The 21215-nt window shown below is 39.8% G+C and overlaps 5 protein-coding genes across 6 annotated transcripts in view; 1 reads left to right on the top strand and 4 right to left on the bottom strand.

Annotated features, from left to right (window-relative positions):
- Window positions 1-502, bottom strand: part of LOC131939014 (uncharacterized) — a 6435-nt gene extending 5933 nt beyond the window's left edge. For both annotated transcript variants that reach the window (XM_059297264.1, XM_059297263.1), the window contains exon 1: window positions 1-502. This exon is cut by the window's left edge and continues 441 nt beyond it. In XM_059297264.1, the coding sequence (XP_059153247.1) occupies window positions 1-432 (432 nt within the window). In that variant the 5' untranslated portion in view covers window positions 433-502.
- LOC131939021 (uncharacterized) overlaps window positions 1-21215 on the top strand; it is a 259843-nt gene that overhangs the window by 142399 nt on the left and 96229 nt on the right. The window lies entirely within an intron of this gene.
- Window positions 3222-7692, bottom strand: LOC131939020 (uncharacterized). Its single transcript, XM_059297271.1, has 4 exons — window positions 6760-7692; window positions 5998-6176; window positions 4023-4125; window positions 3222-3567 (listed from the first exon to the last, which is right to left on the bottom strand). The coding sequence occupies exons 1-4, from the start codon at window positions 7189-7191 to the stop codon at window positions 3424-3426; spliced, it is 858 nt and encodes a 285-aa protein (XP_059153254.1). The 5' UTR covers window positions 7192-7692; the 3' UTR covers window positions 3222-3423.
- LOC131939012 (uncharacterized) lies at window positions 8926-13820 on the bottom strand. The gene is made up of 4 exons (XM_059297261.1): window positions 12844-13820; window positions 10213-10391; window positions 9503-9605; window positions 8926-9358 (listed from the first exon to the last, which is right to left on the bottom strand). Exons 1-4 carry the CDS (start codon window positions 13720-13722, stop codon window positions 9176-9178), a joined length of 1344 nt encoding a protein of 447 aa, XP_059153244.1. The 5' UTR covers window positions 13723-13820; the 3' UTR covers window positions 8926-9175.
- On the bottom strand, window positions 14517-20548 carry LOC131939019 (uncharacterized). The gene is made up of 4 exons (XM_059297270.1): window positions 19642-20548; window positions 18371-18555; window positions 17024-17126; window positions 14517-14913 (listed from the first exon to the last, which is right to left on the bottom strand). Exons 1-4 carry the CDS (start codon window positions 20446-20448, stop codon window positions 14794-14796), a joined length of 1215 nt encoding a protein of 404 aa, XP_059153253.1. The 5' UTR covers window positions 20449-20548; the 3' UTR covers window positions 14517-14793.

Below are 21215 nucleotides of genomic sequence, written 5' to 3' on the forward strand. Positions count from 1 at the left end.
TGACGTCAGCCTCGTTTGACCTAGGCTAAGCAAAATGTTCCTTAGACAGACGGTCATGGTCTTGCAAGAAATATGTGGACGGACGTGGTCGCAAACTATCAGCAGGTCCTTGAAATGGATTCCGAATAGTTTAGCGTACCATAAGGCTGATTTGTTACACATAGGGTATTGCCTGCAGGATAGCTTAAGTCTTATAGTCCGCCAAATCTGAGGCGAGGTGAAGATAAGATCTCGCAAATACTTACAAACACCCGCTAGTCGTATCAGATCGATACGGTCCAGATAAGTAAATATCTGCATCAGAACATGTTGGGGTACTCTGTCCGGGAGATACGGAATCATTGAATTGTTAGGTAGTTTTAGATCGAACTTCTGTTTAGCCTGTCTATTTTCTGCCAAATCTTTTGTCGTAATATAAATCTTCTTTAACATTTTTATTATTCTTTAAAATATTTTATTGATGTAAAAAAAGTTTAACAGAAATACCACACCGTCGTGTTAAATGTTAATGTTAATCAGTGCGTTTCTTTACTTTAATGTTGAAGTGATAAGCGCGACTACATTTTAGCTTCCTTTTGTTAGTGGTGTGTACCAGTACACATAAGTGTGCACGATTTTTTTTGTAAAAAATGTGTACTAATGTTGATTGCTGATTTTAAAAGTATAAAAAGTTTAACTTATACCATACATAGTGAAAATGTTTTAAATGTTATGAATGTTTAAGAAAATAAAGTCATTTTTATGACAATATTTTAAATTCAATATATGTTAAACTAGACAACTGTTATCTCGAAAGTCTCGAGTTCGATTCCCAGTTCAAGTCAGAAGAACATCCCTGAGTTCATGCAGCTCTAATGGGTACCTAACCCACGTAAAGGAATGACCACACTATCCCTTCATATGCCAAGGTCACTGAAACTTTACTTCATCTGCACTCTAGACCGTCTGGTTCGAAAAGTGAAGAGTACTTCCTTTATTAATATAAGCTTTGGGATTGGAGTTTAAAAATGACTACTATAACGAGCATGTCGATGTTGGTGAGGATATGAAGTAGATAAGAATTGGTTGTTTTGTCACCTTGAAACTCCGCCATCTGAAATATGGGACCAATGATGAGTAGATGAACTCACGAGACTTAAAACCCAAAACTCTGGCCAACTATACATAGCCGCTCCAACATTCATGCATTGAAGATTAGAAGAGGTTTTTGAAATGCTAGCATTTAACATGGGATATTTGTGAGGTGGGGAGAGAGCTATACAATTTTGCTTGCACTTTTAGAACTTGTCCTGTGCCCATACCGCAAACGTTTTGTTAAAAATTATTGATTCGTTTGGTAAAAATCAGTTAACAAAACAAAAGTAACAAAATTTATAAAAAACACTCTAGACAAAAATAAAAGTGTATATATTGTATTTATTTAACGAGTATAAATCTAGATATAATGTTTCATATGAAAATGGCGTGTTTATATTTATTGTGTATGACTTGATGCTAATGACTCATTAGTTAAGCCTGTCACTGGTGTTTGTGTTCATTATCCCAGCATAGCCACACCCACCGTCATCTGTTTGGTCACCCACAATCTTCGCCTCCATCTACATGACGTTCATCGGCGCTCTGGCGTCAGCGGTACTCGAACCTGCACCGTCAGTCGGGTTTCTCTTGAAACGTTTGTAGGAGTTTTTTGGTATTGAGATTAGAAGATGTCTTCTATACTACAATAAAGCCATTAATATTATTTTTAAAAATCCATTTGTAGAGTCATAATTTATTTTCGGTAGGTAAGTTGTTTTTCTTTTAGTATGACATTATTCAACATTCCAAAAAACATTGCCTTTGAAAAAAAAACTACTTAATATCAAAAGCACAACTGACTGTGAAGTGATTGAAAAACAATGTGTCAAAAATAAATGAATTAATGATTGAAATTTTAAATACAAATACAAGCTGTATATATTGTAGGTACATATACTAGCAACACGCTGTGTATATTGTAGTTACATATACTAGCAACACGCTGTATATATTGTAGGTACATATACTAGCAACACGCTGTATATATTGTAGGTACATATTCTAGCAACACGCTGTATATATTGTAGTACATATACTAGCAACACGCTGTATATATTGTAGTACATATACTATTAACACGCTTTATATATTGTAAGTACATATACTAGCACTAAGTATTACGCGTCATCATATTTTGCGCCATACGCCCCGTTAACCTCGACTTCTGCCTGCTTTTTTTTCTGGATCTGTTTTCACAGTCTTTGTACACGAAATACAAATCTACTAGTCATTTTATTTTTGTGTTTTCTCCCCTTGATAAATTGCTGCCCCCAGCTAAAGTACATCCTCGACCCGTAGACTCGAACTCAGAACTTTCGGAGTTTGCAATAGTACGTGCTTCCTCCAGACCACTTTATCACAGTTTCCTGTTGATTTGGCTAGATTAAAAATTAGCTGGGAACAGCCACCCATATGGCACATAAATCTGCTGTCCTGGTAGTTTGTTCTTGTATGGACAAAGGCTATGGAAGCTGTTCCAGAAAGAAAAGTTGGCTGAAACCCTATTCATTAGATCATATGCCTTATGGCGATAAACATGCTAACAGGTAATACTTAATTGTATTGAGAGAAAAATTCCATTCGACATTAACATTAAGAACGAGAAGATGAAGAATATTCTAGACATTCCACTTACCAAACTGTAAATATTCTACACATTACACTTACCAAACTGTAAATATTCTACACATTCCACTTACCAAACTGTAAATATTCTACACATTCCACTTACCAAACTGTAAATATTCTACACATTTTACTTACCAAACTGTAAATATTCTACACATTACACTTACCAAACTGTAAATATTCTACACATTCCACTTACCAAACTGTAAATATTCTATACACTTTCAACTTACCAAACTAAATATTCTACACATTCCATTTATCAAACTGTAAATATTCTACACATTCGACACAGCAATGCCTACTATTTTTGAGGTGTTAATTGCTATCCCAAAGAGTGTCTTGTGCTTACAACTCACTTAATTTTTTGTTCATATTATTGGATTATGTTTGTTAAAAATCGCTGTTATTAATTTAAGCAGTTTAACATGATTTATTTAAACACTCTTGACATTCAACAAATTAAATTGTATATACTGTGTTTATTAAAGATCATAAATCTAGATAGAATGTGCTGGAATGGATTTGTTAAATATTTTTTTTCACATTGAATTTACAATTTGTTTAAACGTATTACATTGATGCTAGTGACTCATTTGCTACTGCTAAGTGACGTCACTGGTGCTTTTTACAAGGATGTTTGTTCATTCTTGTCCCATCCACCGTCTTTTTCTCAACCCATGAACTTCGTCACTTCCTATGGCGCATTCAGCTGATCTATACTGCACCGTCGGTCGTGTTTTTTCGCATTCGTTTGTGGGACGTTTCTGGAAACTTCTCGAGATGAAGCTGACGCCTTCTCTTTTGAATGATATCCAAGACCGTCTTTTTAATCTTCGGGTTAGTAAATCTCGCTGAGACCTGTAGTATTGGGGGAAGGACTTAATACAGCTGTAACCTTGGAAACGTTTCAACTACGCTTACATCAAACACAAAGCACTGAATATTTTTTTCAAGTGTGGGCAGAGGCGTAGCAAAGGGGGGGCAGGGGGGTACATATGTCCCCGGCCGCCGACCTTAGGGGGCGCCAAAATGGGTTGGAAAAACAAATTAAAATCTCCTTTTAGGTGCAGTTTTTTTATTATAAATAGAAAAAATATATTGAAAGGGGGGGAGGGGTGCAAACGGAAAGTTTGAGGGGGGGCGGCTGCAAATGGAAAGTTTGAAGGTGGGGTGCAAATTGAAAATTGAAGGTTTGTTCCAGAGGGGGGCGCCAAATTGAAATTTTGTCCCCGGGCGCCGGGAAGGGTCGCTACGCCTCTGAGTGTGGGTGCTCTGCCTTGTTGTTTTATAACCAGGTGCCGCCTTAAACTTACATTGACGTGAACCAAATGTGTACATTGGCGAACCAGTCGTAAAAATACTCCGTCGATCTTTTCTTTTTTGCCGGCAACCATATGTAGCTCAACCAGACTGTGACTGAAGAGATGTTAAAACAAATTTAACTAGTGATCTCCCTTGTGCATGGTAATGAAAAGCGAATTCTACAAATAACGCCAGAATTATTAACTTTCAATTGAAAGCCACGGTGGAAAGTACGCTTTCCAATAACTGTGCGGGAGAGGGGTGTATTTAAGAATTATTTCCAATCTTTAGGTGTTTTTGAAGTTCACTTCTGAATACTGTACCAGCGATGCATGTATGATTTGATTAAAGATGTGATTTTGTGCTTTCGTTTATAATAAGACTGATACGTCTTAAGTCCACCATTTACGTTAAGCTAGTAACGACTATGAAGTAAGTCAATAATACCATAGGTGTCACCTAACAGTCTACCAACTCTGAAGGCTAAATCGTTTTTAACCCTAACCCTAACCCTAACCCTAGCCCTAGCCCTAACCCTAACCCTAACCCTAACCCTAACCCTAACCCTAACCCTAACCCTAACCCTAACCCTAACCCTAACCCTAACCCTAACCCTAACCCTAGCCCTAACCCTAACCCTAACCCTAACCCTAGCCCTAACCCTAACCCTAACCCTAACCCTAGCCCTAACCCTAGCCCTAACCCTAACCCTAACCCTAACCCTAGCCCTAGCCCTAACCCTAACCCTAACCCTAGCCCTAGCCCTAACCCTAACCCTAACCCTAACCCTAACCCTAACCCTAACCCTAACCCTAACCATAACCCTAACCCTAACCCTAGCCCTAACCCTAACCCTAACCCTAACCCTAACCCTAAGACTTATCGAAAAATTAAAGCTGAGCTGAAAAACTATTTATTTTTAATGTGGGGGAGCATGACAGTTATAACATGTGGCAGCTAATTTTGTCAAAACAAAACATGCACCGTCAACATGTCATTATAAAACTGTGTTGACTTTCTTTCATTAGCTCGATAGCACAAAAATCTAGCGATATGAACAAAATATGAATTCACACTTTGCTACCACTAAACAAATGTTACAAAACTATAGGGCCCTGGACACAAACGACTTGGCCCCATCTCTGTGTAACAATACGTTATTTCACTGAGCACACAGATTCTCATTCACTAATATAAATAGACACAGATAAACACACAACAGCATACATTATTTGAAAAAATTAAAGCTCTCTCACACACACAACAGCCACTCACACACACACAACAGCCACTAACACACACGCCAGCCAAATACACACCATCCACACACACACACACCATCCACACACACACTCGCCAGCCAAATACACACCATCCACACACACCCACCATCTACACACACACCAGCCACACACACATCAGCCACACACCCACCAGCCACACACCCACCAGCCACACACACACACACCCACCAGCCACACCCACACCCACCAGCCACACCCACACCCACCAGCCACACACACACACACCCACCAGCCACACACACCCACCATCTACACACACACCTGCCACACACAAACATCAGCCACACACACAAACCAGCCACACACATACACACCAGCCACACACACACCAGCCACACACACACCAGCCACACACACCCACCATCTACACACACACACCAGCCATCTACACACACACACCAGCCACACACACACACCAGCCACACACCCACCAGCCACACACACACCAGCCACACACACACCAGCCACACACACACCCGACACACATACACACCTGCCACACACACTACACCAGCCACACACATCCACCATCCACACACACCCACCATCTACATATAAACACACCAGCCACACACCCACCAGCCACACACACACACACACCATCCACACACACCATCCACACACACTTACCACCTACACAAACAATAACACAAACCTACACAAAAAACACACACACAAGCACCTGAAGTTGGTCTTGATATGTTCAAGCAACCTTGCAACTGACCCTCGCCGAAAGTATCTGAGAACACTCATATTCATCCGGAGGTCATAAATAGGCAAGACAGGATCCAACATGGTGATTATCCAGTCACTGTCAGAGTTCGTGTACAGTGCCACTTTTATTTCTGGACATGCCTGAGTCTGTTTTATAGAAAAGTTATGTTTTAAATTTACATATATATAATTCTTTACGTCAACCAACCATGCGGGACACCACGCACGCACGCCGACTCTCTAAACCTCCTCCCGCCCCCTCCCTCGCTCTTCAGGCATGCGCAACAGTGTGTACCCACCCACTCTATTGCGACAACTGTGTCTTTCAGGAAGTCTTCACCCGTCACTAAATTGCGGCGTCGGCTAGGCCGCGGGTCGGCTCGTTTGATTTATTTGAATTCCAGACAATCACGTGTTACTTCGCTCGTGTTATCTACAATCTACACTTATACCTTCATGCCCCCCCCCCCCCCAACTTCACTATTCCATTCGGTTTCCTCACCCATGCTTAATTCTTCTTAGATCATGGGTAAAGATTTTGGAACAAAATACTGCATCAACAACTTCTACCAAGATGTTCCAACTTAATTAATTAGATGAGTAATTTAAAACAAAACTGAATAACAATTTCAACATAAAGCACACATTTTATCGTAAAATTCTAGAGCATTTATTTGATGCGAAGAATTTGTTCACTGAAAACGGATTTTAGAAAAATAAATTAACCTACCAATTTTACCCACGAACTTTGTTGAATTTCCACCCTATACATGAGATAGTGGTTGTCGAAGAGTTTTAGTTTCTTGAGTCTTGCATATGAGCGGGCCATCGCATTAACAAAAGCATCTGAAAGAAAAACATAGTCGATCCCCAATTCCGTCAAGCGGTTGAGAGAAAGGATGCCGTTATTAACACGGTCAAACTCATCCGATTGCGGGTGAATTGCGTCCGACTGGAAAAAGCCTTCGACGAATAGAGATTGCAGGGACCCCTTCGACACTGACAACACTGTATCAAGGACTTTGATGCCGTCACTGATTCTCCAAAACGCGAACGGCATCCCAAAATGTTTTAAATGTTGACTTCGGGACAGAATGCGGGTTAGAGAATCAACGGTGCAAGACGCTTCTGGCGCCTTAGTTTTGTTACCCCCGTAGTTCATTGATTGATAATGACGACAATGACGTGTGATGCAAGTTAATTAAAAAATTCCTGAGACCAACGGCCATGTTTTTGCAGTGTAAATGGTTTCTAGGGTGGTCGCAGATTATTTCCAGTACCCGGAAATGTCTACCGAATTGTGTGGCTAACCGATTGGCTGCATCGTTGTGTGGTGAATTCAGACTACATGACAGCTTCAGGGGAATATTTCGCCAAAAGTTCGGGTTGCCGTGGATCAAATTTCGCCAGTACTTACATACTGCCGCGAGTCGAATCAGGTCTTTGATTTGTAGAAAGCTGAAGATGTTTATGATGATTTCCTCAGGTATCTGATCCGGTAGATACGACACGTTCGTACATTTAAATATTGGATCGTACCTTCCCTTAGTCTGTTCCACATTATCTGTTGCTATAACTGTTCTCTTAACAGTTTTCATTTTGTTGCATCGAAATTAAAGCCAGCTGTGATAGCAACAAAGCCACGGCGACGTAAAATGCAACTTCCGTGTGTCGCATTGTGCGCATCCGTGCAAATAGGTGTGCATGATGTGTACGCGCTGTGCAGGGAATTAAGAATTTAATAATCTCTAATACTACATCTAATAAACCAGGAGTGATCTCCCATAAACTTTCTCGAATAGTCTTATATAACACTACGGGGGATGGCAACTCGGGATATAGAATATTCTTAATTACTTAAACTTTTTAAAATAGAATAGAATGTCGTAGAAAAAAGAATTGTGTACCCGGTGAACGGCATAAAATATGCGTAAAATAGTTTGGAATATGATTAGTACTTTACAAATTCACATGCCCTTGTTGAGAGTTCGGAAACATCGTAAATTACTACTTCCGGTCAATGGAAATTACTCAAACTTTGAAAGAAGGCCGTGAATTAGAACTTTTACTTACATGTGAAATTTCATTTATCTGTCTGAAACAGTACTCAAGTTATTGGCTTTTGAAAAAATGTTTTTTTTTATATTATATGATTCAACATTTCAAAAAAACATTGCCTTTGATAAAAAGACTCGATATCAAAACACAACTGACTGTTAAGTGATTGCAAAAGAATTTGTATAATATAATTGAATTAATGATTGAAATTTTAAATTCAGATACAAGCTATATATATTGTTGGTAGATACATAAGCAACAAGCTGTATAAATATTGTAGGAACATATACTAGCAAAAAGCTGTATATATTGTAAGTACATATACTCAGTGGTGTAGCGAGGTTGGGTGTCACCCTTTGCGGCACTTAATGTAGTTAACCCCCAGAGACGTAGCGACCCTTCAAACTTTCGATTTGCACCCCCCCCCCCCTCAAACTTTCGATTTGCACCTCTTAAAAGACTATTTAGCACTCGAATTAATCACTTAATTAAGTGGAATTATCATTTTTCTCTATATATTTTGCTATTTTTTTTTGCCTTGGTGTCACCCCCCCCTAAATGGTGTCACCCGGTGCAGTCCGCACCTCCCGCCCCTTCCCCCCATCGCTACGCCTCTGCATATACTAGCAACAAGCTGTATATATTAAACTAAGTTGTTTTATGTGTCGCTGGTGTTATCTGTAACGTTTACCTTTGTTTTTTGACTGCAGGCCTATTTGCTAAAATTGGTGTACAATAAAAAATATTCCATTTTATAAAATCTCGATATTTTATAAAATAAAGCAACGCGATTGCATTCAACAACTAAGTTTGTAAACTGTTTATTTACATTGTTTCTAAAAAATATAAAATATTTCAAGTTAAATGTTGTGCTAACATGATGTGCTATTTTTACATTGCTTATTTTACTTGTTCTCATTTTTTAAATGTAATTTTAAACAACTGTTTCGTGCTGTGTTTTAAGTAGATAACTCTTAACGCCGTAGATTCGCCTTTACGTTGATGTGTTGATAGTTGCGCCCCTGATAACCCACTGTTGTCTGCCTGTCTTGACGCTGGACCCACCCTCCCTTCGTCCTGGTCTTTTCCTAAATACCGTCCCTCGGTGCCGCTGCGTCAGGGGTGCTCGAACCCTGGCCGTTGACCGAGGTTTTTCTCGCTCGTTTGCTGGTGTTTTCTGGTAACGTCTCGAGATGTAGACGACGTCTTCTCTCCCGTACCACATTCAAGACCGTCTTTTTAATCTTTGAATTAGTAAATCTCGCCGAGACCTGTAGTATGGGGGGGGGGGGGAGGAGTTAAGACAGCTTTACTCTCGGGGAAATAAAATAAAAAACTCCAAAAATTTAAAATGGTAGATACCCGATAGGTTGTGTTGTTAATGTGTGTAGTAAATGGTGCCATCACATACTCACCGTAACACGAATCAGATGTTTACTTTGTCGAACAAGCCGTAGAAATGCCGTGTCTATTCTGTCTGTCGTGTCTATATCTAGCTGCAGCTTGACCAGAGTGCCACTGTAGACCAGATAACAGTAGAATGTAACAAAGACAAAAGTAGAATGTAACAAAGATTTCAGTAGAATGTAACTAAGGCAAAAGTAGAATGTAACAAAGACAACAGTAGAATGTAACAAAGATTTCAGTAGAATGTAACTAAGGCAAAAGTAGAATGTAAGAAAGACAACAGTAGAATGTAACGAAGATAATAGTAGAATGGTACAAAGACAACAGTAGAATGTAAGAAAGACAACAGTAGAATGTAACAAAGACAACGGTAGAATGTAACTAAGACAACAGTAGAATATATATATATATATATATATATATATATATATATATATATATATATATATATATATATATATATATATATACATCCTCTTTACTTCTTTTCTACAAAGTCTGTACTAGACTTTTGTCTCGCATAGCACGTTAATTTCTAGCCACTCTTGTAAACCATAGTTTGCTATAATACATTTCTTTTTTTCGTTCGCTAATGTCATCCTGATATTACAACGACATTTTGTGGTCAAACTGCCACCCTCACCTACTCACGAGCCATAGATACCAACATACAAACACATTCACATACACATACACTAAGAATCATTATTTCACCTACCTAAAGTTTTCCGTGATGTGCTTAAGGACCGCTGACATAGACGTTCTATTTCTGGGGCCGAAGCCAACGACACCCACCCGAATGTCGTAGATGGGCAGTATCGAATCCAACTTAGCGATCATCACGTCCGGTACGCTGTATCCGAAAAACGCCACTTGCATTTCTGGGCTAGCTACCGTCTGTGTCAAGAGAGAGATTTTAAAATTAAAATTTATGTTCAACATAGGCAACCCTGTGTACCTTCTGGTGTGTAAACCACACTTAGGCTCAATTTATTGTTTTAATTTTGGAACATTTTATTTTAACGTCATGTAAAGATGTTTTATTGGGTAGTGAGAATCAAAGCAGGTACGGTACTTACTTCCATGGCCTCACCAGAATACCCACCCCACTAAACCCTCACCACAATACCCACCCCACTAAACCCTCAACACAATACCCACCCCTCTAAACCCTCACCAAAATACCCACCCCACTAAACCCTCACCACAATATCCACCCCACTAAACCCTCACCACAATACCCACCCCACTAAACCCTCACCACAATACCCACCCCACTAAACCCTCACCACAATACCCACCCCACTAAACCCTCACCACAATACCCACCCCACTAAACCCTCACTACAATACCCACCCCACTAAACCCTCACCACAATACCCACCCCACTAAACCCTCACCACAATACCCACCCCACTAAACCCTCACCACAATACCCACCCCACTAAACCCTCACCACAATACCCACCCCACTAAACCCTCACCACAATACCCACCCCACTAAACCCTCACCACAATACCCACCCCACTAAACCCTCACCACAATACCCACCCCACTAAACCCTCACCACAATACCCACCCCACTAAACCCTCACCACAATACCCACCCCACTAAACCCTCACTACAATACCCACCCCACTAAACCCTCACCACAATACCCACCCCACTAAACCCTCACCACAATATCCACCCCACTAAACCCTCACCACAATACCCATCCCACTAAACCCTCACCACAATACCCACCCCATTAAACCCTCACCAAAATACCCACCCTATTAAACCCTCACCACAATACCCACCCTATTAAACCCTCACCACAATACCCACCCTATTAAACCCTCACCACAATACCCACCTCACTAAACCCTCACCACAATACCCATCCCACTAAACCCTCACCAGAATACCCACCCCATTAAACCCTCACCAAAATACCCACCCTATTAAACCCTCACCACAATACCCACCCTATTAAACCCTCACCACAATACCCACCCTATTAAACCCTCACCACAATACCCACCCCACTAAACCCTCACCACAATACCCACCCCACTAAACCCTCACCAAAATACCCACCCCACTAAACCCTCACCAAAATACCCACCCCACTAAACCCTCACCACAATACCCACCCCACTAAACCCTAACCACAATACCCACCCCACTAAACCTTCACTACAATACCCACCCCACTAAACCCTCACTGCAATACCCACCCCACTAAACCCTCACCACAATACCCACCCCACTAAACCCTCACACAATACCCACCCCACTAAACCCTCACCAACACAACCTTACCAACGTATCCTTACCAACATACCCTCACTACATACCCTAACCAACTTACCCTAACCATTAATGTCTCACCATTGTCCTCTCACCTAACCATTAATGTCTCACCATTGTCACCTCACCTAGCCATTAATGTCTCACCATTGTCCTCTCACCTAACCATTAATGTCTCACCATTGTCCTCTCACCTAACCATTAATGTCTCACCATTGTCCTCTCACCTAACCATTAATGTCTCACCATTGTCCTCTCACCTAACCATTAATGTCTCACCATTGTCCTCTCACCTAACCATTAATGTCTCACCATTGTCCTCTCACCTAACCATTAATGTCTCACCATTGTCACCTCACCTAACCATTAATGTCTCACCATTGTCCTCTCATCTAACCATTAATGTCTCACCATTGTCCTCTCACCTAACCATTAATGTCTCACCACTGTCCTCTCACCTAACCATTAATGTCTCACCATTATCCTCTCACCTAACCATTAATGTCACCTAACCATTAATGTCACCTAACCATTAATGCCTCACCATTGTCCTCTCACCTAACCATTAATGTCTCACCATTGTCACCTCACCTAACCATTACTGTCTCACCATTGTCCTCTCACCTAACCATTAATGTCTCACCATTGTCCTCTCACCTAACCATTAATGTCTCACCATTGTCACCTCACCTAACCATTAATGTCTCACCATTGTCCTCTCACCTAACCATTAATGTCTCACCACTGTCCTCTCACTAATATTCCATCGTTCCCATGTCCTCAGCACAAAATTCCCTCACACAATACCATCCCCTCATACCATCTCTGTGTCTTGTTGTGCTTTTAATGTGCATAAGTTATATATAACGTTTTCATATTATCCCACCATATCAAATGTTGTGATGTTATGGTGCTTCATGATGCGATTTGTTATGTTGCTGTTTTTTTGTCTTGTTGTCTTGCGCTTTTAAACTTGTATGTTTTGTTGTTTATATTCAGCTGTGTTGCGCTCAACTCAAACGGTTCACACAAAAAATAATGAATTACTCACCAAATTTCGCCAAGAATTATGTGTCACTTTAGGCACAGTACACCGCACATCCATGTCAAACATTTTCAATCTCTTTAGTTTTGTATTTGATTTGGAGAGCGCATTAATGAAGACGTCGTTTAAAATAAAGTAGTCGATCCCCAGTTTTGTCAAGTTCTTCAGAGAAAGTATACCATTGGTCAGTTGGTCAAAATCAGCCGGTTTCTGGCCAAACTTTGGTGGCAGAAAAAAACCGTGGATCATCAGAGATTCAAGTGTACCCTTACACACGGTCAACACGGTGTTGAGAACTTTTTTACCAGCAGTCACTCGCCATAACGCTAAAGGCATTTTGAAATGTTGCAGGCAAGGGTTTCGAGTCAGAAAGCGCGTCAGAATCGAAGCCAAACTCATCATTATTGGACTACTTACGCCGAAAAGTTTAACGCCGAATATATTTAGCGACGTCAAACTCGTTGCGTGTAAATTAAGCAACATTTTTCTTACGCAGACCGCCATGTTTTTGCAGAAGTTATTTTTATGATGAAGACAATGGATGATCAATTCCCGGAGATAGCTCCCAAACCGGCTAGCGTACCAGTAAGTTCTTACGTTCTGCGCAGAATGAAGCCTGCATGTTAGCTTCAGGTACATTTCGCGCCATAATCCTGGCGACGTGTTGATTAAATTTCTCCAAGATGTGCATACATACGCTAATCTGGTCAGGTCTTTGAAGTCAAGGAAACTAAAAATGTGCAAAAGAACGTCATTAGGTAGCTGCTCTGTCAGATTGAAGGTGTTTGAAGGTTTATTTAATGTTCTCGCGTACCTCTCGTTTGAGTCCCTTAGATCTATAACATCTGCAGTTGCTATGTGAGTCTTTTTAATTTTGTGTTTCATTTTCACTTGACACTAGTGTGGACGCTCACTGACAGAAAACAAACCGTAATATAAACACCAGCATTTCGTATCTTCACGATCTTATCTTGAGGCGACCATGTAGGTGTGATTAAACAAAAAGTTTCCTTTAGTTTTCTTGACGTGCAAGAAGGTGCGCTTGCTATGGTGTGTAAACATGTTGAATGTCTATTTTGCAAGATTAAAAACTAAATATATTACACTATAAATAGTCACTCAGCTTTAATTTAAAATCGCGTACTAAGAAAGATAAATAATTTTAATGTTTAATTTAGTTTAGTCCCCGAGTTTGAGGTTATTACAGTATTAATTGTATCACACCTATGATCAAAGCCGGACACAGCGCTTGTGATCAAACACCAGTTGATAGACCACCTGTGATCAAAGACCCTCTGCTGAGAAAATACATGTGGTCAAACCCCCTATGATCAAAACCCCTATGGTCAAAGCACCGCTATGGTAAAAGCTCCGCTGTGGTCAAACCCCCTATGGTCAAACCCCTATGGTCAAAGCACCTGTGGTCAGAAGTCCTAGGACCCTGATCATAACGTATTTAGCCTGAAGAGACTGTAAATATTCTTCACACCCCATTCAATAAAAGCGCTTGTTAAATGGTATTGGTTTATTATTGGTCTTGTACTTAAAGGTACTAGTTTGTTTTGTTACATTATTTGTGTATTTTATTTTTTAAATCACAGTTAACAACGTTAAATAGACAAACGTAATTTGTAAGAACTGTCAACATACAACACATTAATTTATATATAGTATGTTTATTAAAGACTTGGCTGAGTATGTCATGCCAAAATGGATTTATTTTGAAATATAAATAATTTACTTCTTAATTTGATTTTTGATTTTTTAAATGATTTAAATGATGTATGTGACTCAATAGCTACAGCTGGACTCCGTGACTGTTATTTTAACATCTGTGTCTTGACCTTTTGAGAGTAGACCCTGATTCTTGACCCAGGGTAGTCCCACCCTCCCAGCATGTTCGGTCATCCTCCATGTAACATTCATCGGAGTCGTGGCATCAGCGGTACTCGAACCTTAGCCGTCGTCCACGTTTGTTCTTAGTCGTTTGTGCACTGATTCTCGTAGCTGTCTTCTTTTTTCTATTATTTTTAGGGCAATCTTTTCTGTCCATGGGGCATCAAAGTGGGCTGAGACCTGCGATATATGGAGGCGATAATGAAATCTGTATTATGGGGAGGGGTTAATGAAATATGTATTATGGGGAGTGGATAAAGAAATCTGTATTATGTGGAGTGGATAATGAAATCTGTATTATGGGGAGTGGATAAAGAAATCTGTATTATGGGGAGTGGATAAAGAAATCTGTATTATGGGGAGTAGAAAATGAAATCTGTATTATGGGGAGTGGATAATGAAATCTGTATTATGGGGAGTGGATAATGAAATCTGTATTATGGGGAGTGGATAATGAAATCTGTATTATGGGGAGTGGATAAAGAAATATGTATTATGGGGAGTAGAAAATGAAATCTGTATTATGGGGAGTGGATAATGAAATCTGTATTATGGGGAGTGGATTGGGAAATCTGTATTATGGGGAGTGAATAGGGAAATCTGTATTATGGGGAGTGGATAGGGAAATCTGTATTATGGGGAGTGGATAGGGAAATCTGTATTATGGGGAGTGGATAGGGAAATCTGTATTATGGGGAGTGGATAGAGAAATCTGTATTATGGGGAGTGGATAATGAAATCTGTATTATGGGGAGTGGATAAAGAAATCTGTATTATTGGGAGTGGATAAAGAAATCTGTATTATGGGGAGTGGATAATGAAATCTGTATTATGGGGAGTGGATAATGAAATCTGTATTATGTGGAGTTGATAATGAAATCTGTATTATGGAGAGTGGATAATGAAATCTGTATTATGGGGAGTGGATTGGGAAATCTGTATTATGGGGAGTGGATAAAGAAATCTGTATTATGGGGAGTAGAAAATGAAATCTGTATTATGGGGAGTGGATAATGAAATCTGTATTATGGGGAGTGGATTGGGAAATCTGTATTATGGGGGGTAGATAATGAAATCTGTATTATGGGGAGTGGATAATGAAATCTGTATTATGGGGAGTGGATAATGAAATCTGTATTATGGGGAGTGGATAATGAAACCTGTATTATGGGGGGTAGATAATGAAATCTGTATTATGGGGAGTGGATAATGAAATCTGTATTATGGGGAGTGGATAATAAAATCTGTATTATGGGAAGTGGATAATAAAATCTGTATTATGGGGAGTGGATAATGAAACCTAAAATATGGGGAGTGGATAATGAAACCTAAAATATGGGGAGTGGATAATGAAATCTGTATTATGGGGAGTGGATTGGGAAATCTGTATTATGGGGAGTGAATAGGGAAATCTGTATTATGGGGAGTGGATAGGGAAATCTGTATTATGGGGAGTGGATAGGGAAATCTGTATTATGGGGAGTGGATAGGGAAATCTGTATTATGGGGAGTGGATAGAGAAATCTGTATTATGGGGAGTGGATAATGAAATCTGTATTATGGGGAGTGGATAAAGAAATCTGTATTATTGGGAGTGGATAAAGAAATCTGTATTATGGGGAGTGGATAATGAAATCTGTATTATGGGGAGTGGATAATGAAATCTGTATTATGTGGAGTTGATAATGAAATCTGTATTATGGAGAGTGGATAATGAAATCTGTATTATGGGGAGTGGATTGGGAAATCTGTATTATGGGGAGTGGATAAAGAAATCTGTATTATGGGGAGTAGAAAATGAAATCTGTATTATGGGGAGTGGATAATGAAATCTGTATTATGGGGAGTGGATTGGGAAATCTGTATTATGGGGGGTAGATAATGAAATCTGTATTATGGGGAGTGGATAATAAAATCTGTATTATGGGGAGTGGATAATGAAATCTGTATTATGGGGAGTGGATAATGAAACCTGTATTATGGGGGGTAGATAATGAAATCTGTATTATGGGGAGTGGATAATGAAATCTGTATTATGGGGAGTGGATAATAAAATCTGTATTATGGGAAGTGGATAATAAAATCTGTATTATGGGGAGTGGATAATGAAACCTAAAATATGGGGAGTGGATAATGAAACCTAAAATATGGGGAGTGGATAATGAAATCTACAGTATGGAGATGGGCAGACTGACGAACATCAAGCTGACTCGGGTCAGATCCAAACTCGAGACTGGCGGGTTAGCAGACGAGCTCGCTACCCCCTGGCCACATAGTCCCATAGACTTACATGTACATAGAGCAGCTGTTTACACTGTTGAACCAGCTGTATTAGTTCCTTGTCAATCCCATCCGCGTTGTTAACATCAAGACTCAGCTTGGCCAGACTCTGACTGTGGATAATATAGAGAATTAATTAATTCATAAAAAATTAATTAGGCATCCAATTAAGTCAAATTTAATGTCATAATGCATTGTCTTCATGTCTTGACCCACGTGCCAATTACGAACCGTATCTGTCAGTTAGAAGTGTCCGAATTTTCGCTCCGGCGTTTCGATCTAGACAGACAGACAGAGGAAGTGAGTGTAATAAAAGCTTGTAAAAATGGAACAGTTTTCTTCCCCTTTGCTCACAATAATTACATTTCTTGCTTCCTGTCATTAAGTTTCGAATGAATACTAATATAGAAATATTTAGTCCTTTTTTAAAAATTGTTAAAAATTCTTCTAAACTGTAGTCTGTAATCAGTGTCTAAAAATAAAAATATAATGTAATCGGTGCTGTGTTATGCGTGGCCTAGCAGTAGAGCGCTAGACTGCTAACCCGAAAGTCTCGCGTTCGAATCCGGGTTCAAGTCAGTGGAACCTTCCTGGGTTCACCCACATCTGATAGGTACCTAACAGTTATTAGGAAAGTTAAGGCGACTGGGCAAAGTGCTGACAACGTTATCCCTTCATATGCCGAGGTCAAGATACACATGAACTCTACTGCACCTGTCCAATCTCTGGATATACAGTAGGACTCTGGACATACAGTAGAGCTCTGGACATACAGTAGGGCTCTGGACATACAGTAGGGCTCTGGGCATACAGTAGGGCTCTGGACATACAGTAGGGCTCTGGACATACAGTAGGGCTCTGGACATACAGTAGGGCTCTGGACACTAAAAGTAGGGCTCTGGACACTAAAAGTAGGGCTCTGGACACTAAAAGTAGGGCTCTGGACACTAAAAGTAGGGCGCTGGACACTAAAAGTAGGGCTCTGGACACTAAAAGTAGGTCTCTGGACACTAAAAGTAGGGCTCTGGACACTAAAAGTAGGTCTCTGGACATACAGTAGGGCTCTGGACATACAGTAGGGCTCTGGAAACTAAACGTAGGGCTCTGCACACAACAATAGGGCTCTGCTCGGTGCACAAATAGGTTACTTAACCCACTCATACACACACACTCACACATATACACGCACGCTTTAAGTCATAATCACACAATCACGAACGTTCATACGGACACACACGCACACACACACTCCCACTTAGTGACACACCCTCAAGCACACACACTCACACACAAACATATAAAAACACATCCACACACGCACGTTCACACACACACACACGACCAAGAGTTCTCTAACCTGAAGTTGGTTCTTATCTGATTCAACGCCCCCCGCACATCCAGCGCATTCCCTACTCTATACTCTATCCGGACATCATACACCGGCAACACTGGATCCAACATGGCTAGAACTACGTCACGTGAGTCGATGAAAGTGTTACAAACAAGGTGCAGCGCTACTTTCAGATCTGGGCAACCGTTTGTCTGTATCGAAGAAACGAGATAATGGGAAACGTCATTCATTGGAATATTGTAGACTGACAGATCTTAAACTAGATGTGTGCGTTATACCTCAGCGAGCTTCACGGTTAAACAGAAATTAAAAATGATAATAAGAACGAGCCGGCCCGCGGCATAACATACGCCGCTATTTAGTTGTTTCTAATTTTCAATAATTCATAATTTGTGAATTCGACAGTACCAACGCTGACACTGAAAATATTTCTTTAAAACACTATAAGTAGCTCGTTAAGGACCATAACCCCCCCCCCTTCCTTCCCTCCCCCCCCCCCCCTCCTCCCCCCCCCCCCCCCTACGTTTAAAATCGTTGGCTCTGCTTGTAAACATTTAGAGTGAACACAGCTCACTAAAACCATGTAGGGGTGGGGAGGTAGGGAGAGCGTTTGCAGCTTGTTTTCTAACGGCTCGAAGAAGAGAATTATATATATAGATAATGATAATGATTATAGTTGAAATAATATTAATAACAATCATCATAGTAATGGTTATTATTAATTTTATTGTTATTATTATTAGTAGTAGTAGTATTAGTTTTATTATTATTATTATTATTATTAGTAGTAGTAGTAGTAGTAGTAGTAGTAGTAGTAGTAGTAGTAGTAGTAGTAGTAGTAGTAGTAGTAGTAGTACTATTATTGCTATTATTATTAGTAGTAGTAGTATTAGTATTAGTAATATTATTATTATTATTATTACTATTATTATTATTATTATTATTATTATTATTATTATTATTATTATTATTATTATTATTATTATTATTATTATTATTATGGTCATTATTATTATTATGGTCATTATTATTATTATTATTATGGTCATTATTATTAATATTAAAAATATTCTCTTACTGATAGGAACAAACTAATAACTTAATTAATTAAAAGATACAAATTATTATATTTAATGTTTCTCTGTACCTGAGGTCTTTGTGGCGAGGATTACCCCCCCCCCCCCCCCGCCTTCCTCTATACATTGTATACTCTACTCACACCTCCACGTTTCCAACACCTAAACACCAAAAGGTCTTTAGAAAAGTAATGTAATTACCAAATTTTCCCACGAATTGTGTGTGACTTTTATCGAATAACACGAAGCGCCGTTATCAAACAGTTTTAGTTTCCTTAATTTTGCATTGGATCTGGACAGCGCATCAACAAAAGCATCTGTCAAAATAAAGTAGTCGATGCCCAGTTTTGTCAGGCGGTTGAGAGCAAGGATGCCGTTGGTCAGTTGGTCAAACTCAACCGGTCTCTGGTCGATATTGACTTGCATGAAAAAGCCATCGATCATCAGAGATTGTAGAGTTCCCCTGGATTTTGATAACACCGTGTCGAGAATTCTGCCACCTTCTGGAATCGGCCATTGCGCTATCGGCATTCCAAACTGCTGTAGTTGGTCGCAGCGTGACAGAATGCGCGTCAGGATCTGGATGATACTGGATAAAACTGTCGATCTAGCGCCTCTACACTGTAGGTCAGTTATCACCAATGACGTCAGATCCGCTTGATGTAAATTCAGTAAAAGTTTCCTGAGGCACACGGCCATGGTGTCGCAATGGATGTGCTTGTTAGCATGCAAACAGCTGATAGTGAGGTCTTGGACGTGCTCACCAAATCTCGCGGCGTACCAGCAAGCTGCTTCATTGTGTTTGGACTGTCGTCTGCAAGACAACTTCAGGTGCATGCTCTTCCAAAACCTGGGCGTGCCGTGGATCGAATCTCGCCAGAGTTTACATACCGTCGCAAGTCTCATCAAATCTTTGATGTCAAAATACTCGAAGATTTTCACAAAAATGTCTTGTGGCAACTGGTTCTGCTTACACAAGACACTGGAATTTAATTTTAGATCGTACATTTTCTTTGTCTGCTCCTTTGTGGGAGTGTTCCTTGATGTTGTCGTTGTATTGAAACCACTATTAACAGAAAAAATGACAACAGCACCAATACAGACGTGTTGATTTTTGACGATGTAAAATTCAACTTCCTTTTGCCGCGTTGTGCGCACCCGTGCAGTGTATGGTGCACCAACTATGGTGTGCAAATGTTGGCTGCTGATGTGAGCATTTGTCAAAATAAAGCTGGGGTTAGATCCCCGTAACTTTCTAGTGTATTCTTATATTGCATTAAGAGTTGGAATGGCACTAGACTATTCCTATATTGTAGTAACTGTTCTAGTTGGCAATTCCAGTGCAATCGGGGAATAGAAATAAAAACTTGTGACAAGAGAGATCTTTTTTAAAAAAGAAAACAAAACAAAAAATAATTAGGATTTGCTTGATACGAATTTAATATAACACGTTCAAATTATAAAGCTTTTGAGACAAAAAAGAATAAAATAAACCAAACCTTCACAGTTATCGGGAATCGTTAAAAGTTGAAAGAAATCTTAGTATATTGCTATATTGACCCATTTTAATAAACAAATACCTTCAACAAAGGCCCCTAGTTTTTATTTTATCTCAGTACAAATGTCCCTAACGTATGTACCTATAAACACGATGCATCTAATGTGCACACTCCACACAACATGTGGTGTTGGTGGCTGATGATTTATATGGCTTGGACGATAGCTTTGTTATAGATCGTTCTGTTTTATTATAATTAATATAAAACAAAGTGATT

This window comes from Physella acuta, unplaced genomic scaffold (assembly GCF_028476545.2).
Source record: "Physella acuta isolate Inbredline_101_S28 unplaced genomic scaffold, ASM2847654v3 ptg000263l, whole genome shotgun sequence".
Lineage (NCBI taxonomy): Eukaryota > Metazoa > Mollusca > Gastropoda > Physidae > Physella > Physella acuta.

Coding starts and splice junctions, on each gene's coding strand:
- LOC131939020 (XM_059297271.1), bottom strand. CDS start 7,191: ATGAACTACGGGGGTAACAAAACTAAGGCGCCAGAAGCGTCTTGCACC. Junction 6,177..6,759: donor AAAGTTCGTGGGTAAAATTG/GTAGGTTAATTT, acceptor TCTATAAAACAG/ACTCAGGCATGTCCAGAAAT. Junction 4,126..5,997: donor CATATCAAGACCAACTTCAG/GTGCTTGTGTGT, acceptor ACATCTCTTCAG/TCACAGTCTGGTTGAGCTAC.
- LOC131939012 (XM_059297261.1), bottom strand. CDS start 13,722: ATGAAACACAAAATTAAAAAGACTCACATAGCAACTGCAGATGTTATA. Junction 10,392..12,843: donor ATAATTCTTGGCGAAATTTG/GTGAGTAATTCA, acceptor CTCTTGACACAG/ACGGTAGCTAGCCCAGAAAT. Junction 9,606..10,212: donor CACATCACGGAAAACTTTAG/GTAGGTGAAATA, acceptor TCTGGTCTACAG/TGGCACTCTGGTCAAGCTGC.
- LOC131939019 (XM_059297270.1), bottom strand. CDS start 20,448: ATGTACGATCTAAAATTAAATTCCAGTGTCTTGTGTAAGCAGAACCAG. Junction 18,556..19,641: donor ACAATTCGTGGGAAAATTTG/GTAATTACATTA, acceptor TCTTCGATACAG/ACAAACGGTTGCCCAGATCT. Junction 17,127..18,370: donor CAGATAAGAACCAACTTCAG/GTTAGAGAACTC, acceptor TATTATCCACAG/TCAGAGTCTGGCCAAGCTGA.